The 20,806-nt window shown below is 44.0% G+C and overlaps 1 protein-coding gene across 5 annotated transcripts in view; it reads right to left on the bottom strand.

Moving 5' to 3' along the window:
• The window catches only part of LOC120821635 (muscleblind-like protein 1), a 51,630-nt gene extending 31,039 nt beyond the window's left edge, over window positions 1–20,591 (bottom strand). For 2 of the 5 annotated variants that reach the window (XM_040180465.2, XM_078098349.1), the window contains exons 1-2: window positions 15,236–15,365; window positions 4,018–5,042 (exon numbers count right to left, since the gene is read on the bottom strand). In XM_040180465.2, the coding sequence (XP_040036399.1) occupies window positions 4,018–4,191 (174 nt within the window). In that variant the 5' untranslated portion in view covers window positions 4,192–5,042; window positions 15,236–15,365. Of the gene's footprint in view, window positions 1–4,017; window positions 5,043–12,765; window positions 12,950–15,235; window positions 15,366–15,767; window positions 15,892–20,298 lie in introns of those variants that run through there. The other 3 variants (XM_040180464.2, XM_040180460.2, XM_078098348.1) reach the window with 3 other exon arrangements.
• Between the last annotated feature and the right edge of the window lie 215 nt (window positions 20,592–20,806).

Here is a 20,806-nt window from a genome sequence, read left to right as displayed (position 1 = left end):
GCAATTTAGAGTCACCGATCAACCTGATGCCCAGAGCATGTCTCTGGACTGTGGGAGGAAGCTGGAGAACCCGGAGAGAAGCCACGCAGACACGGGGGGAGAACATGCAAACTCCACACAGAAAGGCCGCTGGGCGGAGTTAGATCCAGGACCTTCTTGCTGTGCGGCGACAGTGCTAACCACCACGCCACCATGTTCATGTGAAGAAATCAAATATTTAGTCAAAACCAAGTCCAAGAAAATGCAGCCACAGGTTTTAATTATCATATTCCCTAAAGACCCTAAAGTAATAACTACAAACTCATATCCATGACCACTTTGAAGTTTGTCATGTAATGTTATTTTCTTTGAAGCATATAAAAAAGAAAATGGTTAATTCCTTAGTGGACTTGTTAGGCTTCATGTTAACACAAGTAAAAATCTATTTAGAGCTTAAATTTTACCAGAAACGTGTCCACAGCATAACTTTTCCAGCAGGAATAAAGTTGTATATGTACTGTTTATTTATCAATTTAAAATTTTGTTCCAGGGATTTTCACAAAGCCAACGCTTCACTTATCATCTCCTCTTTTATGTTTCTTCTCATGGAAAAACGTACCGACTGTTACAGGGATTTCTTGTTACGACAAGATTGTTCACTAGAAAAAAAAACAGAAGTTTTCTGTAAAAATACACTTTGCCTGTGACAAGAATATTTTGACACCGTAGACCCTCGCATGTCCTAAACTGTTGCTAGAGGGTTACGTTGAGCATCATAAGCTCAGGAGCCCCAAACAACTGCAGTATTTGACACATTGGAGTGAGAATGTATTGCAATAAAAAGGTTAAAAATGTTAATGACAAGAAATTAAGTGCAAATCCAACCCAGTGAGACCATTTCAACGTGGCATCAGTAGTCCATCATGCTGTAGGAGAGCTCATGCAGCTCTTTGGCACACCCTGACCTGTTTCCCATCGCTGTCTAATGGGGAATTTATCTTATTCTGCCAGACCTAAATAACCCCAGATTTATTCACGTACAATAAAAACAGCTTTGTCTGTTGGAGCTAATAGCAAAACACGGCTGAATTCCTGTCGCAGGAGCCAAAAGGAAAAGATAATATTCATTTTTAAAATGTTTCTACAACCACAGACAGTTGTACTAAAAGTCCACATTGGTCACTTGTCCGTGCTTTAAAAAAAACATTTTGTGTGAGTGTTTGCTGATCAGCCACCAGTGTTGAAAATCTTCTTTAGGTTTTGTATAAACACATATGTAGACTTCTTCCATTAAACAAACTAAATACATCAGTTTTGAGGACAGCTTTTAGTTATGAGGCGTGTGCCCATTTGATGATGACAATACATCAACTTTTTTAAGCCATGAGACTGAATTATTTGTTTTAATTTACGCATGTCATGATTCGAACTGAACCCATTCACCTTCATTTGTCGATTGAAACCCCATTGCTTTTCATACCTTTCTTCCAATATTAAATGTGTAAATATGCATTTCTTTGAAATAATGTTAAAGCTGTGCATTGTATTCGTAGACTTTCTTCACATCATTGTCATGTTAGTTTCTTTATTACCATAGTGATCACAGACTCAAATTCTCTCTGATATCAGCAAATCTCTCTCTTATTTCCTGTTCACCTCCGTCACTCTGTCCTCGGTTAACCTCACCGATAACGTGGAACATGCCACGATACACACAGCTGACTCCGCTTTGTTTGTTCACTCTGCAGGAGTGAATGAAGTGTATCTACTAAAGACATCTACGATACATGAAGAAAAAACTGTATTTTAATAATACAGATATACAAAACAAGGATAGTTTATTGCATCTAAGAGAGAAAAACGACGGCATTAAATAAGTAAGTGTTCACTTGCCCGCCTGAATTTCAATAGCGATGAAGGACGGCTGGCGTGCCAAATTTGTCCAGGAGTGCGAAGCCACGTGTACCATAACCCACCCCTTTACTCCCTTTATTCCCTCCCCATCCTCCTGCATGCCCTTGCCTATCCCTTTGCCGTCTCCCCATGTCCAGCTATGTATTATGAATGAATCTGCAGATAGAGCAGATCTATCATTCTGTCATGGAGGCGGGGAGGGGAGGTGGACTGTGGAATGCCCTGGCACTCAGCGCAGGGAAAGGGTACCGAGCACAGTGCATTGCCTCCTCACACATTCCCTGCTAGGCCAGCTCTCGCCCTCTCCGGCTCAGCCTGTATGTCTGTTTTCGCCCTTTTTCCACTCCTGTGTCACCTGGACCCACAGAAACCCGCCCGAGCCATCAGAGCTCCAACTGAACAGCCCAGAACTATAATAACACAGTGCCTGACTTAACAAGAAATCCCCCGGACTGGCTTGACTGACTTCCAGCTCTGGTCTCCAGTTTCCCCTGAATAACACCCTGCTTACCAGTCAAATAGAATATAAATGACAGGCCTTGGGCGCTTCGCAGTAGACAGAACTGTGGGGTGCAGAACCACTGTACTAACAAAATACCCAGATTGACCTGACGGATATGGTTGTATCTGACACATTTATTAGCATCTGGATTAATGAGGCTGCACTCTGAAATACCACTCGGTGCAAGTGTGTGTGTGCACACGTTGTGTTTGTGACATGTATTCTTACACATGTGCTCATCTGCATGAATAATATACTATCTTACAAAAGGCCAGTGTTTATATTTGGCTCTCAGCCATGACACACGCAGCCACAGCTGTTTCTTTTAAAACCGGGACCAGGCGTATATTCATTTATATGCGTTTGTTTATGGGTTTTGAGATCATTTTTTAGACGTACTTCTTATTTTTCGTTGCCTCTGAGACTGTTGGTTTATAGAGTAAGTAAGGCAGTAACTGAGGATTCAGTTATCAAATGTTTGATACCTAACAGATCTACAAAACATTTACTCGCAACATATTTTCATTTGTTTTACTAATCACCTTATCTATAAAATTTGATTAATTACTTGTGGTTTTGTTTTGGGGAAAGGGGTCTCAGAGTATACAAAGAAAACAAAGCTGACCTACACATGTCTACCCAGGTTGGTGGAGTAGTCGGTCATTTTCCCATTTTTGTCTGGAAGGAAGTATCTCAATTATTACATTTTTATAATCCACCGCCATCAAACATGTTTCATTCATTTTGGGTTTTGAATAAAATAATTTAAAAACTGTGACAGTGTAATTGGTAAATTGGTAAACAGTACCTGACATGAATAATAGCTTCATGAACCTGCGGCTGAAGAAACTTTGATCAAAAGTCACCTCTCCCTGACTTCACAGTCTATCGACACTATAAGCCTTCTAATGAACTGATTTACTGTTAAATATCAGTAAATCTTTTCTTGGCACAATGAATATGCACCGCCCCGTTCCACTTTCCATCTTCTCCCCTGTTGGATTGCCCCCGACTGAGGGGGAGGGAGGGAAGGAGGGGGAGGCTGCATAGTGGGAGTTTATTGCCAGGGCAAAATTAGAACGTATGTTAGGGAGCCTTCTGAGCCCCACTGTGCTGCATGACCTCAAAATAACACAGACACATATGCTCATATACAAAATGAAATGCAGTGTGCTGCCCCACTTCTATATTTGCTCTCCAGCCCGTTGATGTGACGATCCCACACTGACTTTAGCAACGTGCCAGCAGTCCTGCTAATCTCATGTGCAAAGGAAGGAAACTCCATGTCGGATTCACAGATGCTACTGCCGTTACTGCCTCATCTCGGCTTACCAAGTCACACACGCGCAGTCTAAAATAGCATTCATACACGTATGTATTCACCCCCCTGCCGCGGCTTAACCTCGTTAGCAAGGAAAGGCTTTTCTTTACAACTTACCACAAACCTCCCCTGCATCAAGCCCTGAACCACCAACCAAACCTTCTCTTTAGGTTCCACACTGGTATTCCCAAAGAATCCAAAGTTTGAAACATCCCGATGATGGTGGTCAATGAAAAGAAATTTAAAAAAGAAGGCAAGTCAGATTTGAAAGAATATCACGGGTGGGTTTTTTTCTACTCACCTTGAGTGAGTCGAAACAAGCGATGACTCTGCCGTTTTCCACCTGACAGCTCTTGGCAGGGTGGGCGAACTTGCACTCGCTGTCCGGCCGCGAACACGTTCCTCTCTGGAACTCCCGACAGACCTCCAACGTGAGCCACTTTGTGTCCCGGATCTGTGACATGTTCACCGCCATCTTGAACCAGTCAGGAGGGGGCGATTCAGAGGAATAGATATCCGACGAATGCAGTTATTTGTGCCTGTACTGTATGTCTCTGATGGCGCTGGGGCAAGTGATGAGAAAAAACAGGTAAAGGACATGGGAACAAAAGCTAGCTCTAAGAGGTTTGAGTCCCCAGGATGTGATTCTGAGGGCGAAGCCTGTGAGGGTGGGATTCGCCTACCACCTGCGGCCCATCCTAAGAGTCTGTTTGTGGCTGTAACAGGAATCCTTCAGCGCCTGTCACCAAGGGCCTGACTGGTGACAGCCACAGCGGCTTGCTTTGTAATCTCCCTCTCGTTCCCTCGGCCCCACACACACACACAGCTCTGGCTATCACCTCGCTCCTCGGCTGAACTGTCAGATGAGATGAATGGCAAAACACGTTATTGATTGAGCAGGTCCATGATAATAAAAAATAAATAAAAATAAAAAGATGCAGGGGTGCAGAAGAGGAGGAAGGAGCAGAACGATGAACACAAGGAGAAGGGGGACGGGGGAGAATGCTGCTGTGGGTGGGTTACGGCACAGAGAATCCCTCCGCTCACAGGAGCCGATAAAAGCAGCTTTCAATATCGGGCTCTTTCTGCAGATAAGTGGGGAGGTGTTGGCTTCCGCCGAGGAGGGCTGATTGGCATGGATGGAGGGAGGTCTGGCTGGCAGACGGATCAGGAGACGGAGGGAAGGAGGAAGGTGTCAGTGGTGTGGAGACTGGCCAAGCCGTTGGGTTTGACTGTCCGGGGCTTCTGGTGCGGTTGACCACTCTGGTAGACATGGACAGGCACAGAGTCAGAGGCGCGGGGGTCACCGAAAGAAGGCACTTTACTCTGTGGAGAAGAAGGGAGGAGTGTCAGTGGAACACACACACACACACACCCGCCAACGTTATTCCTCTTGCAGATTCTCTCTCTAGGTAGAACGCACTGCCACGTCCTCAGCTTGAAAATCAAATCAAACCCCATTTAGCAAGAGTGAACCTCACGCGTTTAGGGAAAGGAGAATGATTTCAACAGGATGACGGTGAAGAAGACAGAGACAAAAAAATAGAAGATGAGAGAAGATTCATACGGTGTGCGGTGAGAAATCTTTATGCACACAGTAATCTATGCAAAGACATTGAGGATTAATGCGAATTCTCACTGCAATTTTTACAGTTTAACAAAACAATGGTAATACATATTCCTCGATGAAGGTCATTTGGATAGGTCAGCCTTTAGATACAGGTGAAAAAAATAAATAACTATTACAGACTTATACACATTCATGAGGATTTGTTTATTTCTATAATGCGTTAAAATCAGCCATCATTTCAAAACAATCGCAATTCAACCTTTCCGGATCACATTGTACCATTTTCATAGGCATCATTAAAAAAAATTGCAATGTGTGACTATAAAAGTAATAATTTTCGAGTTATCAGTCCGCCAATCTCTGGTGAGTTTGGAAATGGCTAAGCAGATGTCTGGATGGTTTCTAGCATCACTGCTGGCAGGTGGCGAGGAGAGACAAGAGAGAGACAAAGAATAGATGAAGTCGCTTTGAGAGACAAAAAGAATAATGTGACATATGGGAGTTTTATTTTGATTTATTTTTTTGCTTGCCGCACACATTTCTGCATGCTGCCTCAATCCAAACACTTCCTGTTCACATCCGTATGTTGAAAGGCCAGACTGCCCCACGAAGGACTCCCACAGCTGCTCTGATAACAGTAAGTGTCCGTAACCCCACATCCCTAATGGGGTCACATCACGCCAAAAGTAGCCCACACACAGATGAAACGCTTTTATGAGTTCCGAACAAAATGTAGGGTAAACCCCCCCCCCTGCCCCCCCCCCGTCAATCACAGTGTCATGCAGCGGCCCCATCCTGAACCAACTTGATCTCCAAAACCTGTTCGTAAAAATGTAAACGAAATATTTGACAAATTCGTAACAATACATACTAACTGGCAGTGGTTAAACATGCCCCTCGAGTGAACGTCTCTCCGCCATGTTGGATTTTTTGAGGGGGTTAGGGTTAGTATTGTATTCTTACAATTTAACATTGATTTCTTGTTAAAAATGCAATCATAACACGTTTATTTTACATCGTTAGACTTCACGAAGTGTGTTTACGGGATGCAGGTCCCCATTCACTTTGAATAGGGTGACGTCATCAGTTGCAGTCTGTATTTATTTAGTATGTATCACTACGAATTTGTATCTTCAAGATGAAGGTTTTGGAGATCAGGCTCCCTGAACATGCAGGCAGAATATGTGACTCCAAATCTCCTAATTATGGTCAGATTTTCCATTATCAGAAAACCTCTTGTTGGAGTTAAAACGGAAGGTCCTGCTGTGTTCTCTACCAGGCTGACTATTAAATGTTTGTCCATGTGCTTTATTCAGCACATGGACAAACTGCTTAACACTTTCATTAAACCTAACGAATACCAACCCTGATGAATGAGGTTGAATAAATTGGTGGCGTTCCGTGGTTCCTGTCCGGTTGCCTTGGAGGCCAGAGGTTCATAATTTGTCTAATGGTCAAAAACCTGTAACGTACATGTTTTTGATATAGTGAAACTCAAACATTAAATATTTTTGGCAGTGAGATAAATCCCGACATGAAACAGAGGAGATTCTTGTTTTTTTTAGTGAACTGTACGAAAAAAGATTTACTTAGATATGTATCAATCTTTGATCTGGGGTTTCAATTGGCAGCTGCAAAAAAAGTGGTGATGTGGAAGAAAGAGGAGAATGAAAATACAGAGAAGTACAACAAACACAGGTAAAAAACTCTGTTAGTTAAACATTGATTGCTTGTGTGTCACGCTCTCTTATCCTATTGGGACCGGTCAGATCCGCGGTGAGCTACTTTTTTAGCCCAAATCTTGTATCTTGGCCAGTGTGCGTGGGCAAGAAAGAGGCAAAGGCAGCCCACTGTATCTGGAAGGAAAACTGTGGTAAGGACCGAGAGTGCAAAGAGGAAAGCTACAATTACCAGTGCATAAAATACGGAGAGGAAAAATAGGTCTACGCTGCCTATTCTTACTCACCCCCTGACCTCTCCTATGACTTTGTATTGTACTGCTCAATGCCAGATGTTGGGTGGTATTTTTTGCAGCTGTGTGCTTCAGTCGTCTGTCTCATTTGAGTTTCTTGAAAAGACAGGAAAAGACCCACCGATCAAATGTGCCCCATCGGCGATGTTAAAACTAGATCTATTGTCAATTAAATCCAGTTTTTCAGTCAAAGTCATGATAAAACCCGCCCTGTTTACTGTCGGGTAGATGAGTTTAATTCACAGTATCCTGGTGAAACCACCAATGAACAGCTTGATAGAGCCTTCATCTTAAGTGTGTGTGTGTGTGTGTGTGTGTGTGTGTGTGTGTGTGTGTGTGTGTGTGTGTGTGTGTGTGTGTGTGTGTGTGTGTGTGTAAGTTCTCAGAAAAGAAACATACACACACTTACACGCCTTTTGGACCAGTAACACGGCACACCGCAGCTCGGCTGCTCTGGGGAAGCTACGCCTCAAACAGGAAATGTGGATTTAGCGAGAAATCTCACAAAACATCAAGCAGCGCTGCACTCCATGCACAGACATAAAAGAGAATATGAGCCGCTTGCAATGACTGCGTTAACGAAGTGAAAGCAAATAGCTGGAGAATGTACACAGATTAGACAAGTCAAACTAGAGTAACAAGGAAAGGTCATGCTAGTTTCCTCAAAGGAGTTGTGCTTCTGTGGATTTTCACGCGGCACTTGAGTGGTTCCGCGGTGGAAACAGTGATGACAAAAATCAGCCGCGTGAGCTTTGACATCGAACAAAGCAGATTTAATGAATGGCGCTCCACCTACATGAAATATTAGACTCACTTACACATGGCTACATCTTATGCCAAATGCTTGAACTAAATTCCCATCAAACAAGCAGCCAAATGCAAACCCAGAGTAGGTGAGACGAAGTCCCCGTCACAACAGAGGATTAAAACTAAGGGGTAAAAAAATGGGAGAAATGGCCGTGGCATTGACGGAATATATAAATGAAGCAGTCATCAATAAGCATCTTAGCATGTGTGAATAATGCATGTGGCCATTTCCCGTAGCCAGAGGCAGAAGGTATTATTACACCGTAAGATCAACTGGCCAGGGTAATAAATTAGAGAACGGGGGGGGTGGGGAGGGGGGAGGCTGGGGATATTACAGTACGCAATCCCCACACGTACACACTTCATTGAGAGTATTGATATTAAACATCTAAGCTAAACTTTTCGTCACACTCTGGACGCTGTTGCCAAGAAAGCGTCACCGGACCGCCCCCCCCCCCGGTTACGCTCATCATATGTGCTAATCCGTCTACTAAAACAGCGCCACCCGTTTGGGCCAAACTCCTGGTGACGCCGGCGCCGCTGAATAACTGACTGTGCTTGGTGAGACGCATGGAAGTGCACTGTCTCTAATGGCAGGGCCCCTCGCACGGGTAACACCATCCATTGAGTGCAATACAGAGGGAGGGAGAACAATTGTATGAGGAAAAGTAGAGGGAACAGGGGGCCCGGAGATTTATTCACCTTTAATGACTTCAAGAAAAAAAACATGATGAAGAAAAGAAAACAGGTTCCTCTTTGTTCAAATTATTATGGCTGAACTTTTAACACGACAGACAGCGAAAACACAAGAGAGCGATAGACAGAACTTGTGGGAGAGGAAACAATTTGGTTAAAAACAAATTCCCCAAGTCAGTCACAGTATAAAATCTGATCTGTAAAAGGATTTGCTGTTCAGCCACCAAAAGGTCTCCGTTTGTTTGGATGTAAAGTCGACGGTTCCGACACTCCTCAAGTGTTGCGAATCCATAAAGAATCTGTTTGCATGCCTTCTGCCATCGGCCGTGTCTGATCAGTGGTGCAACTTTCTGAAAGGAGGGTAAAGGACGAGGAAAGTTGCGGGGAGGGTGGGAGGCGGGATTCAGTAACGCGAGAGGTACAAGGGGCGCTGACTGCAGCATTAACCAGCAGATGCTGGACGCTTCGTGTTACACCGCATCACAGACTGACCAGGATACCCTCTATATATCTGACCCCAGCTGCCCTTTCTCCTGATAGGAGCACCGGGAAGAGGAGAGGGGGGAGACTCTGGGACAGACAAACGCAGTAAGGGAGGCCAGCGGTGGTGGAACGGGAGAGATAGACGCTAGATGAAGCGCGGTGGGAGGCAAACGCGAGCAATTAGTACAAGCGCGTGAGTGACAGAGGTTGGTGTCTGGTGCTGAGAGGGGGGGGGGTTGATTACTGGCAGGTGTACTTGTATTTGAATACGAAGGGAAAAGTAGAGTTGGGATGTAGAAATGGAGAAGGATTTCTCTCCCTTTCAAAGCACCGTCTGGCTCTCAGCTCTGATGCCGGCTTGACATTTCTCATCCGTCTTCATTCATCCTTCTCTGATCCCCCACCTGTTCTCCTTTTCCATTTCTCCCTCATGCATATGCCTCAGAGTTTCCCCACGTTTTCACTCCCCAGTTCTTTGTACGACTCAGAAATCTGCTCGCCTTCTGCAGAGTATCATGTGACATAAACAACTTTGTGAACGTGGCTCATCTTTTAATAGCAGCTGTCCTTATTAGTCTTCTTAGTCCGCCCCCACCCTCCTCCCCACCCTCCTCTCCGTCACCTCATGCCGCAGTACCACAGAAATGGGCTTCAAGGTCCTCTTTGCGACAGCAACTAGGGAAAGGTTTTATAAGCCACGGACAAAGGTCTTAGTTGCGTATGATAGACTTTTCAAATGAGCCCTTTGAATTCTGAACATTTTTACCAACCAAACACCTTCCTGTCCGTTAATGGGGATACAGCATCTAGATGAATAGCAACAGACAATATGATTAACCAAAGTCATTTTTACTCCTTTAGCTATTGATGATTGATTGACTGGTTTAGGGACAGAAAGAAGGTGAATCATGGAATAAATTAATATACTCTCCCTCGAATAAGACAACGAACAGACTTAAATGAAAATACCAAAGTCATGCACGTTGTGTATGTTACAGTAAACAACAACATATGTGTGAAATAACAACTCTCAGTTCCCCAGCAGCTCAATCTGACCCTGAATAGTCTAAACAGCTGTTATTATCATCAAACGTGATTCCTTGAGCCGGACATTTTTTTAATTTCATGCTGCTGAATGTTTTCCATGCAGCATGAGAGTACAAACCGATCTGCTGTAGCTTGGAATACTGATAGACACCGTGTTGTAGAAACTGGGAGAACGTTGGCTAATTACAAGCTAACGGGATCACTAGCAGTTTAGTTCTGCTATTTAACGTGTTGTCCGTTACAGCCAAGCTACTACCGTGTTCCTTTAAGGACTTTTTCAAGTTCTCGCTGTTTGGTAGGAATAAATTGATTTAAATATAGAGCGATATATGAGATCTACAGCTGTCAGTCAGTTGTTCCACAAAACACTTTCCATCCTTTGGCGTCCACAACTTTCTCCCGAGGATGCTAAAAATTGGCATGGACTTCAGCTGTGTGGGAGGTGAGAGAAGGTAAGTTGTCTATATATGAGGATGGAATTTGTTTGCAGGACAAAGTGTGTGTGTGTGTTTGCGTGTGAATTAATACATGAATGAATGCGTGCATTCATGGTTTCATGGTCCTAACTTGTCTCTTTAAATAGCAAAAGTAATATTCTAGATTCATAATAACCCCATTAATGATAATGAAAGGGCTCATTACAAAATACATGACAGTCTTGACAGGGAATAATGGATGCTAAATACATTTACACGTTTGCCAATGATATCGCGGTTTGTCACATTAAATCTACTGCAGTTACAATAAAAAAACATTTTTGTTCCTTTTATTTTGCTTCCTGCTTCAACTGCCTGTTGAACACTGCGCGACGGACCTCTCAGTGAAATTAATGAGCTGAAACACCTTGTCGAGGGGCGACAAGTGTATTAACAATGGTCACATGTGAGCCCCGGCCGACAAAAGCTCAATCCAGTCTGTGAAACCGGCTCCCAACTCAATCTCACAGTGCGGCTCGTTGCGAAACTATACCCCATTACCACGCTGTTTCTACGGATTGAAGCATCAGGGTCTTAGGCTGGATTCCATTTGCCAGCTTGTCGCACCCACACACACAAACACACACATTAGTATTGACCACAAACCATGAGACAGCAGATTTGCATCATTAGCAACGGATGCACAGAGATGGACGGAAGGTCAGTCATTGATATTCAGTACACAACTATATGAGTAATACGTATGCATACACACAACTATCTCCCTTTTGCGGGCTCTTTATCTCTCTCACGCACACATGCAAAACATGCATGATCTACTTCAGCTGTAAGACAAACAGAGGGGAGGGGACACAACGGGGGCAGTCAAGTGGCACGTGTGCAAGCTGTCGCCTGCACTGTGATATCGGTGGAAGTGTTTAAACAGCCTGACGTACACATAGAGACGGGTTGGGAGGCAGTTTGAGTACACGCGCACACAAATAGAGATGTGAGATAGCATGTTTGTGTTTGTGTGCTGTGCGAGGAGGGCAAATTCATGCATACGTTTTGTTCAACGTATACTTTTGTCCTCCCCGTAGTGTCGCTACCTGGCTGTCGTAGCTCTGGTGCGATGTAACGCAGAGGCAGCGTGTCACCGAGTCCATGGACATAAACCAGCCAGAGTGCCAGACCAGTCGACTCCTCTCGGGAATAATAATGGCGGTGTGTTTGTGTGTGTGTGTGTGTGTGTGTGTGTGTGTAGGGGGGGTCAGGGCGGATCAAGAAAGATTAAAAAAAGGAAAAGTCACAGACTAAGGAAGACAAGATGGACGGACAGGGGGAAGGACGGACAGTGAGTGGTAGAAAGAAGACGTTCACGGGATATAGATGTAAAAAGGTGAAAGGGAGGCAGACAGATGACACCGAAAGAAGTAGACAGGTGACTTTGTCAAATCTCCCAAGTGTAAAAGTATCACCCGAGCAGGTGGAATTTCTAGTGAGGGCGCCTAAGGCAAACACACACACACACACACACACATCCACACTCATTTTAATCCCATTTTGTCTCTCTTCCTCTCACACTCAAGCCAAAGACAACAGAAATGTAGACGTGCAAGGCAGCCATAAACCAGGAAGACAGCCAAACAAATGTGCCGACAGGGGCCAGGTGGTCTGAGAACGACAGGGTGGAGGTATTTAGCATGTAACACGAAAGAGAGAAAGAGAAGATTCGGACGTGGAGAGATACAATAAGCGCAGCAAGATGAGGATCGTTTGTGACAATGGAAGACTCTTGACAGGAGACGGTTCATTAACAGCACGTCTCTGATTAGAAGCTCGAAGAGCTGCAAAGCGTTATAACAGCCGAATCGTCGCAGAGACTGTGACGCTTCAATTGATGCAGAGGATTGATGCTAATGGTTTGGCCCTCGTGTGAAACTTTCACATTCCGCAGTCTGGACGTTTTGATCAAATCAGGAAATGCCAAAAAGAGAGGATGCTCCCCGAAAAAATTCTATCTACAGCCAGTTTTCCACAGCGCAGCCAGAGACGCACCAAGTGCAAGACTCCTGACTTGTCATCAGAGAGCGGCGGATAATCTGTACTCTTCAGCCGCGTACGACCGGTGATTCAGTTTGACACCTCGGTCTGCTGAAATCACAGAGGGCTCCTCCGTGGAGCCAACTGTATTTACTCCGGATTACATCTTCCACTGGTGGGCATTAGTCAGGTGACAGGCCTGCAGGGGACAGAGGAAGCAGCAATCATACATCACTGACTGGATCACTGTGATTTCGCCACAAAACGGACCCCCTCCTCCCCCTCAACAATTGAGTGACGGACTGTTTATCCGGCAGTCACGCGCTCCCCGTGCAGAGTCGCTGAGGCTTGGAGAGTCACAGTCATCTCCACTCAGGTTCTACCGCCGTCACCTTGATCGGGATGATCGGAGCATCCGCCCCCCATTTTCTTTTTTTTTATAATAATTGAATAATGTAAGTCAGGGTATTTCGGGTGCTCTTATGCTCATTATGCAGAGACACACTGGTTTTCTCTGACACATACAAAAGGCACGACTCATCTGTATTCCACACATTGAGGCTGAGGCCCCAACAGGGAGATGACGTCACCTCTAATGGACAGATTAGGTGGGCGATGAAACGAGAAGGTGGGGGGGAAGGGGGAGTGGAGAAACGAGGACAAATGATTAGAAAAAGGAATTTTTCAATAATCGACACAGTGAATTGCAGGTAACCGTGCCTCGTCTCTCCTCGCTGCTTTATCTCCCTCATAATCTCTTTCTTCTCTCACACGCAGTCAGACTCATACGCTGTGAAATGTATCGGAGGGCCTCCGCGCTCTCGCTGCGCTTATATGCTCTAATGACCTTGTAGATCTGCCGGCTCTGATCTGCAGAGAAGCTTTTTTTTCAAACCCACTGAGAGTCAGACACGAAGAGAGAGAATGTGAGTGAGGTATAAAATAAAAGCAGAGTTAAGGTGAACGAGGCCGAGAGGGTTGAGGAAGTGAAACTGTGAAAGAGAGACAAGGGTGTTGAGATCAGACGGGGGAGTGTAATCAAACCCCACCACTAAATATGAAGGTAGACAGGTATCAAAACAGAAAGTTAAAACTAAGGTTATCAATTTCATTATCCACCATTAATATTAATGATATGGCTCCCAACAATCACTTGATTTTCACTGCTTGGTCTGATCTTCCTTAAGGGTATATATAAGAGAAAAGGTCTTCAAACCGCTGCAGGGCTTTATGTATGAGCATTAATTTAATATAAAGAAAAAATTAACTATTTTAGCTTTTTAGGTGAAAATCACAGTCATTCCTCTTTCATAACAAATTGGCTGAACATCAAATATGTAATCAGTGATAAGTGACAGGTTTCACCAACTGCCTGCATAGGAAATAAATGTAATATTGGCATTATGATACAAAGATTCAGATTCAATCACAGTGCAGGTGGTGAGAATGTAAAGAAAAATAATTTGTTACACTTATCAACTTTGTTTGAAGAACAAACAAACCCAGCTAACACTCCATTTTTAAGACACAGAGAGACCTCTTTAGTTGTTATTTTCTCCATAAAAGCAGCATTCACATAACCATCTCTCTCCAAACCATTATGTATTCGCTCCACATTCTGTCAATATTCACTCTCATTCAGAGCTTTTTTTGTGGGGAAACACTGACAGAAATAGAACTGAATTATTAAACAGTACTTGTTTACTTTCCCAATGGAGACTTTATTAAAGAAAAGAAATAGGATATTTGAAGCAAATCACTTTTACTACTTTACTAAACCTTTCTATAATATACAACTATCAATGATAATTTAGTGTGTGTACATGCAGCACATCTGTTAATGTTTTTGCCTGTCCGACTGGTTCAGACAGTAAAGCGGGAGCTTAATCTTTTCCTGTACAGTAGTGCAGTCATCACACAGGACTGTTCATGCAGTCGTGTGTCTGGGAGACGTCGCTGTGCGTTTTGATTCATCCATCCATAAACGTGGCTGCACATCTTTAGCGTTAACTGTAGTCACACACCATTGATTTCAGTGTGGTCTGAGAGAGAGAGAGAGAGAGAGAGAGAGCGACACACAGAGTATTCTGCATGAAACAGTCATGTGTCAGTGTGTGTGTGTGTGTGTGTGTGTGTGCACACGTGTGTGCTAACCAGCCACTCTGCAGAACATTAAACTCCCAACGTTACCTATTCTTTTGTCTGCTCAGCTCTTTTCCACATTAAAACTGTCCCGCCTCAAGCTCCATGGCGTTAGCGGTGAGGCACGGTCGCCTTCTGCATATGTGCACACACACGCTCAAGCAGACATACAACTCACTCACTCACCCAAACACATCACAGTCAACATCCAGATGGTGGGTAAAGAAATCCAACGAGCAAAATGGAAAAGCGGAACATCAAATTTAAGAGGGGGCCGATCAGTCCTGCGTCTGAACCGGCACAAAAGTAACAGACGTGCACAGAGTAAACAGCAAAGACTTACTGTGTCTCTGCAAGGACTCATCGGACTGCTGCTGAGGGGAGAGTGAAAAGTGGAAACCACATGCTTGCTTTGCAGCTCTCCTACCTTTCACGCCCTCTGTCACTCCTCCCTCCTCTCCCCCTTTTTCCCCCCCTTCCTCAGCTCTCTACCTCCCTTGGCTCGTATCCTTCCTCCCCTCCCTCCCTTTACTTCCTTACTACTTCCCTCCCTGTTTCTCTCTCTCTCTCTCTCCTTCCCTCTTTTCAGAGGCCTGCCGTATTCTGATACACTGGTCTCCATTTAAGGCAGCACAGGCAAATGTGTCACACATCATTTGTCCACAGCGGGCTGCGAGTTCACCTTTCGCAGTTCACGCACGGATCGTATGCAAAAGAAGGAGGAGAGAAACGCGGACGAACTTAACTCAGACAAACTTCCACTGTCAACAGCCGCATTCCACACATTATTCCACACTGCACGAGAGTGCGTGCATGTTAACAAATGCTGACAATCAGACCGTGAAAACGCTACCCAAGATCCAAAAGCAATTCACCTGCACCGTTCCAACAACTCCCTCTCGTTTTCCTCCTTGCAGCGGCTCCACCATCTGTATCTGCAGGCAGTAAATCTCATACAGATGCTGTTTGTGAGGCCTGTCCACCTGCAGCCCCCCAGCCCCCCGCTCTGCTTATCAGTACCACTGCCTTCATAAAACACAGCTGACAGGAACAGGAAGGAGGAGAACTAACTGTGAGGCAAAAAAAAGTGAAATACAACACTACGGGGGGGGGAAGCAGGCGTTAAATTGTTTTTGTTATGTGATTGAAACAGAGCGAGTGCAAGGAATATCAGACGAAACAAATTAATATCACAGGCTTATGTTGCTTGTTCAGTGTCCGGTTGTTTGTGAGATCAATGTCCCCTTGCTCTAAGTCTGGTTTTACCTCTGTGTCTTTTCCCACCTCTGTGGCTTTCTGCCCCGCCCTGATTTATTCCACCCGTGTGTTATCGGCCTGCTCTCCTTGTGCATTTAGTCCGTGTGCTTCCCCTGTCTTTGTCACTACGTGACTGTTTCTGTGTTTGTCTGTGTTTTTTCAAATATGAAAATACATGCCTGCACAACACACACACACTCACCTTTCCTTTGCCCCCTCAGTTTCCCCTTGGCTGAGTTATTATTATGTATTTGAACTTGAATAAACAGATAAGCAGCTTGTAGATACCAGTTGAGGTGAAGGAAAGGAAAAATGAAAAGCAGAGGACGGCAAGGGAGAGATTGGGAGTAATAATAGCTGCCCTCGTGCAGCCGAGCTAGCTGCTAGCCTTTTCCTCCCTCCTCCACAGCTTCAGTCCACTCGCAGGACAGCAAGAGTCACAGCTCTGTTGCCATGGCGTCTAACTCAATCAACAGCTACGTCAGGTGTATGCGTATCTGTACGTGAGCAGGTGTGAGTGCTTGGAGTTGTGTCCGTGTGTGTGTTTGCGGTGGCGGCGTGTGTGTGTGTGTGTACGTGTCATGTGGGTGTTACCATGTGACTCAGAAGCACATCACTGACTCGTGGCTGCTACATATCAGGGTGCTTGGAAGCTTCCACTGTATCTGTGTGGTTGTGCAAAGGGGAAGGTGTTGATTGAACGGCAGCCTGCAGCCTGCCCTCAAATGCACCTATGATCGATCTCTGTGCTGCTCTAAGTGTTAATGTTTAGCTCCAGCTTCTATAAATATTTATCAGTTCGTTCATAGAGTGAAAGCAACGCACTACAGACTCCTGTGATATGGAATTTCAAATTTAGAGCTTACAAGTCAACAGCATGTGACCAAAAAAGGATCTGCAGTTGTCTTCCAGGATTCTGGTGAATGGGGAATGAGACGTTCTGTCTCCATGTGTTTGCATGTTGTATCGCAGCAGTATCCAACAGCACTTTTCTGTGGCAAAACTTTAGTTTTGTCAGAGTTTTTTCTCTGAAGGAAATACTACAGATTTGGTGGCTTGAAGAAATCTTGGATTTGTCAGACTGACTCTATGTGACTTCTTCTTCCAAATAGTAACATCCTTTATCTCTATGACTGTAGACCAAATATACAGTTTTAATTTAGTCAAAAGCAAACACTAAGCAAAATAAAGTTCAACCTGCGTTTACAGATACCTTGGATACATCTGGAGATCAGAAACAAGCTGTTAATGCAATTTAGATAATAGTAATTTATTTGGCAGACCTGTTAACAGTTTAAAAAAATCCCAAAAGTTGCTGAACGCTTTGTAGAGCTGGGGGGAAATGTAGGGTCGGGTGATCATTCACCGTGGGTTTGTACTCATGATGTACAAATGTTTCACAATACACACAGACATTGAAATAGATATTTTAGTTCCGCTTTATGTAAAAAAAAAGTGCTGAAAATGAAATACACTTCAGAGTTCCTCACTATGTTTTATGCATATAGAATTTCATTTAATTGGAATATTATTTTTTTTAATATATATATATATATATATATCTATATTCTTTCTAAGCAGCATCCCGATATCTAGGTGTAGCCAAAACCAATTTAAACTACTTCTGCAGTCCAATTTTGTTTGCATTATGCTGTAAATTAATTCTGTATGCTTTTTAAAAATGAAAATGCAGAGTACTTGTTCCCCTTGAGACTTGAGGTTTGAAGCGCAGAGTAGTATTAAATGGAAATATTTAAGTAAATAACGGGTAGGCCTACTTTAGAATTCTACCTAGGTAATTGAGTAAATTTTACTTTCCACCGGCAGGCACAGTGAGAGGTTTTGGACCTGCGGATAATTGCTGCAATTGCAGATAATTTAATGCACACTAAGGCTCCCGCTTGCTGCTCTGCTGATGCCTGTGTACACAGAAAGGAGAGAGCAAAAAGGACTTTCCACCCGATCCAGTGTCTCTCACTCATTCTTGACGTGTCAAAGCGAGACCCCGGATTCTCTAACATGTGGCCCTTGTGTTCCAGATAATAAATGGCAGGGATTAGAAAAACGTTCGAGGGAAAAGTACAAAGACAATTGGGATTAGAGTTTAATAAGGAGATGTGGATCGACGTATCACCTTCGATACAGTTGCCAGGCAAAGCCAGAGCTGGAGCGAAAGTAAAGAGGGAAAAGAACCTGGAGAAGGATTCTTGCCGAATGGAAAATCCAGCAGAGCAACGCAGTGTGAGTCTGAGGGGTTTTCAACATTCGGATCAGACCGCTGCTTTACTGTTGAGAACTCAAGGTACAATGATGAAACAGATGATCTTCAAACAACGGATGCGTTTGTAGTACCGGTACTTTAGTCAAGCTAAAACTGGCAATTTGCATAGTTTCTGAATCTGTTCTTCTTGGTCTGAGCAGCTCTGTGTTCCCGAGATGTGACCTCAGTGGAAAGTGTGGAAATCTGTCAACACAGAGCTCTATAACAGACCAGTAGTGCTAAATGTGAATGGCCATCGCTCAAAAAGCTCCTAAACGCACTAGTGAATGAGCTATGCCAACTTTTACTTTTTAGATTAACAGAAATCCTTCTACACTCTTATAGGATTATTATAGTACTATTTCTTTTCCAACTGCATCCTGAACCAAAATACTCCCTTTAAAGAAAACCGTATACACCCAGATGACCAAAGAGACATAGCTTTGAGTCTCTTGAACTCCAACACTGAATTATTACTGAGCCGAGGCAGAGATATAGATGCTTCTGTCGGTGAGGCGTCTGCTGGATAATTGTTTTATGCTACAACATGAAGGGTAGCTGGTAACGAAAGGCGCCATAATGAAAAAGAGGAGCCTCTCCATTCTGACGTTTGGATTTGTGCAGATGGAAGCTGTGCTCTCTCAGAGCTATGGAGACAAACTGAATATAAAAAAATAGTCTGATCTGCATTAAGGCTTTTAGGCATTTCATTTCCCGAAGAGCAAAAGCACTTTGCACAGTTTGTTAGTGTTAGTAAGTAAGTAAGAATAAAGACACACAAGTAAAACTGTCTTGAAGCTTTTGTGAGACTTAACGGTCATATAAATAAGATTTTGAAAATGACATTGCGACGTGTGTTAAAACGTTTCCTTCAGGGATTTCTACAGATATGTAAATGATGACCTTTTGAAAGGAAGGTTTAATTAAGAAATCATTGAGTTTTATTTCCAACCAATTTCTCACTCTTGGCCCTCATTACAATCTACCACTGTGTCTCCACATGACAGTTGAAACATGATGTCATGATAGCGTCCCATGGGTGGTGGATGGAAACTTCCTATCGCAGTTCTGGGGTAATGAAGTTTAAGAGTCCCGGCTTCAAGATCTCGCAATCGCATTTTCCAGCCCGTCTGTGTCTCTGGCGCAGCAGATATGGTCACTATTCTCAACGGCCGTTAAACCGCAAACTGACCCGTAGAGGAGTGGACACGCTTTGAACCACCAATCAGCTGGCGCTTGTGTCACTGGGCACAACATGTAGCATACAATTCCTTTAGTAATACAACTTTTACATGAAAAATGTCCGACCAAGTAACGCAACATTACCCTTTTCATTTAGAGATTAAACATGTAAGTGAAACATTCTATATCACTGTTGAGTTTCTAATGCTCTCATTTGAATATTTTAGGAAGAACGTAAGGGCATTTTTAACTAACTCTATAACCCAAGAGGCTGTACTGTCCCCAATGTTCATGGAAAGGTACAAACAGTCATCGCAATGAGAGTGTGATCCCGATATCCATGCAAAAACCTTTTTCAGCATATTCAAATCAGCTACAGTTAAACACTGTCTGCAAGCTGCAGGGGATAGAACCTCTGCAACAAAAACAAAACGCCACACATTTATATAAGATATTTCAAATCTATCCTATACTTTTCAACAATCCCAAACTTCTGAGTAAGAAAAACCAGCAGCAACAGGCAGAGAAGTTGTCGGAATCACAACATGTCAGATGTGTTAATGACACCCTGTCATCTCTTGGGGGCAACTCTCCCCTCTCCTATCCCCCTCCTATCAAGCACCGGCAGCACCGGACAGATACACAGAATATCAGATCATCTTGTAAAGTCAGTCGCTGTCGCCACGGTCAGAGAAAAGCTGCCTTACCTGCCCGGTTGTCTGTGTGTTTCAGCCACGCTCGATCTGGGTGTACGAGTGTGTGTGTGTGTGTGTGTGTGTACGCTCACACACTATCCTTCCCTAACCCGAACAGGAACTGATGAATCTGCACGACTTCAGCCCTGCAGCGTGCAGTGCATTATGGGGCTTCTCTCTCTTCTCTCTCTCTCTCTCTCTCTGTTGGCACAGTGCTGGAGAGGGATGTCCTCGCCTCCTGTCTGGAGAGAGGAGGGTGAGCTCACAAGAGCCGTGTCCACACACACACACACACAGAATACAGAAGAAGCCTCATGATGACGAGCACCGCGGCTCTGGTTGCCCTAGCAACAGACTCTCTCTCTCTCTCTCTCTCCCCGAAACCCTCTCGCTCCTGTAGCTCCATAGCCTCTAGCCCAATGTATTCTGTCGAAATACTGAAAAAGTTAACTATAATATACATATAATGTCTTTTTAGCATTTTGTGACTGAACTAATCAGAAAAATGAGAAGAAATACT

Source organism: Gasterosteus aculeatus, chromosome 1 (assembly GCF_964276395.1).
Source record: "Gasterosteus aculeatus chromosome 1, fGasAcu3.hap1.1, whole genome shotgun sequence".
In the NCBI taxonomy this organism is placed as follows: Eukaryota; Metazoa; Chordata; class Actinopteri; order Perciformes; family Gasterosteidae; genus Gasterosteus; species Gasterosteus aculeatus.
The sequence above is the reverse complement of the archived record's forward strand: the minus strand, read 5'-3'. Positions and strand labels throughout refer to the sequence as shown.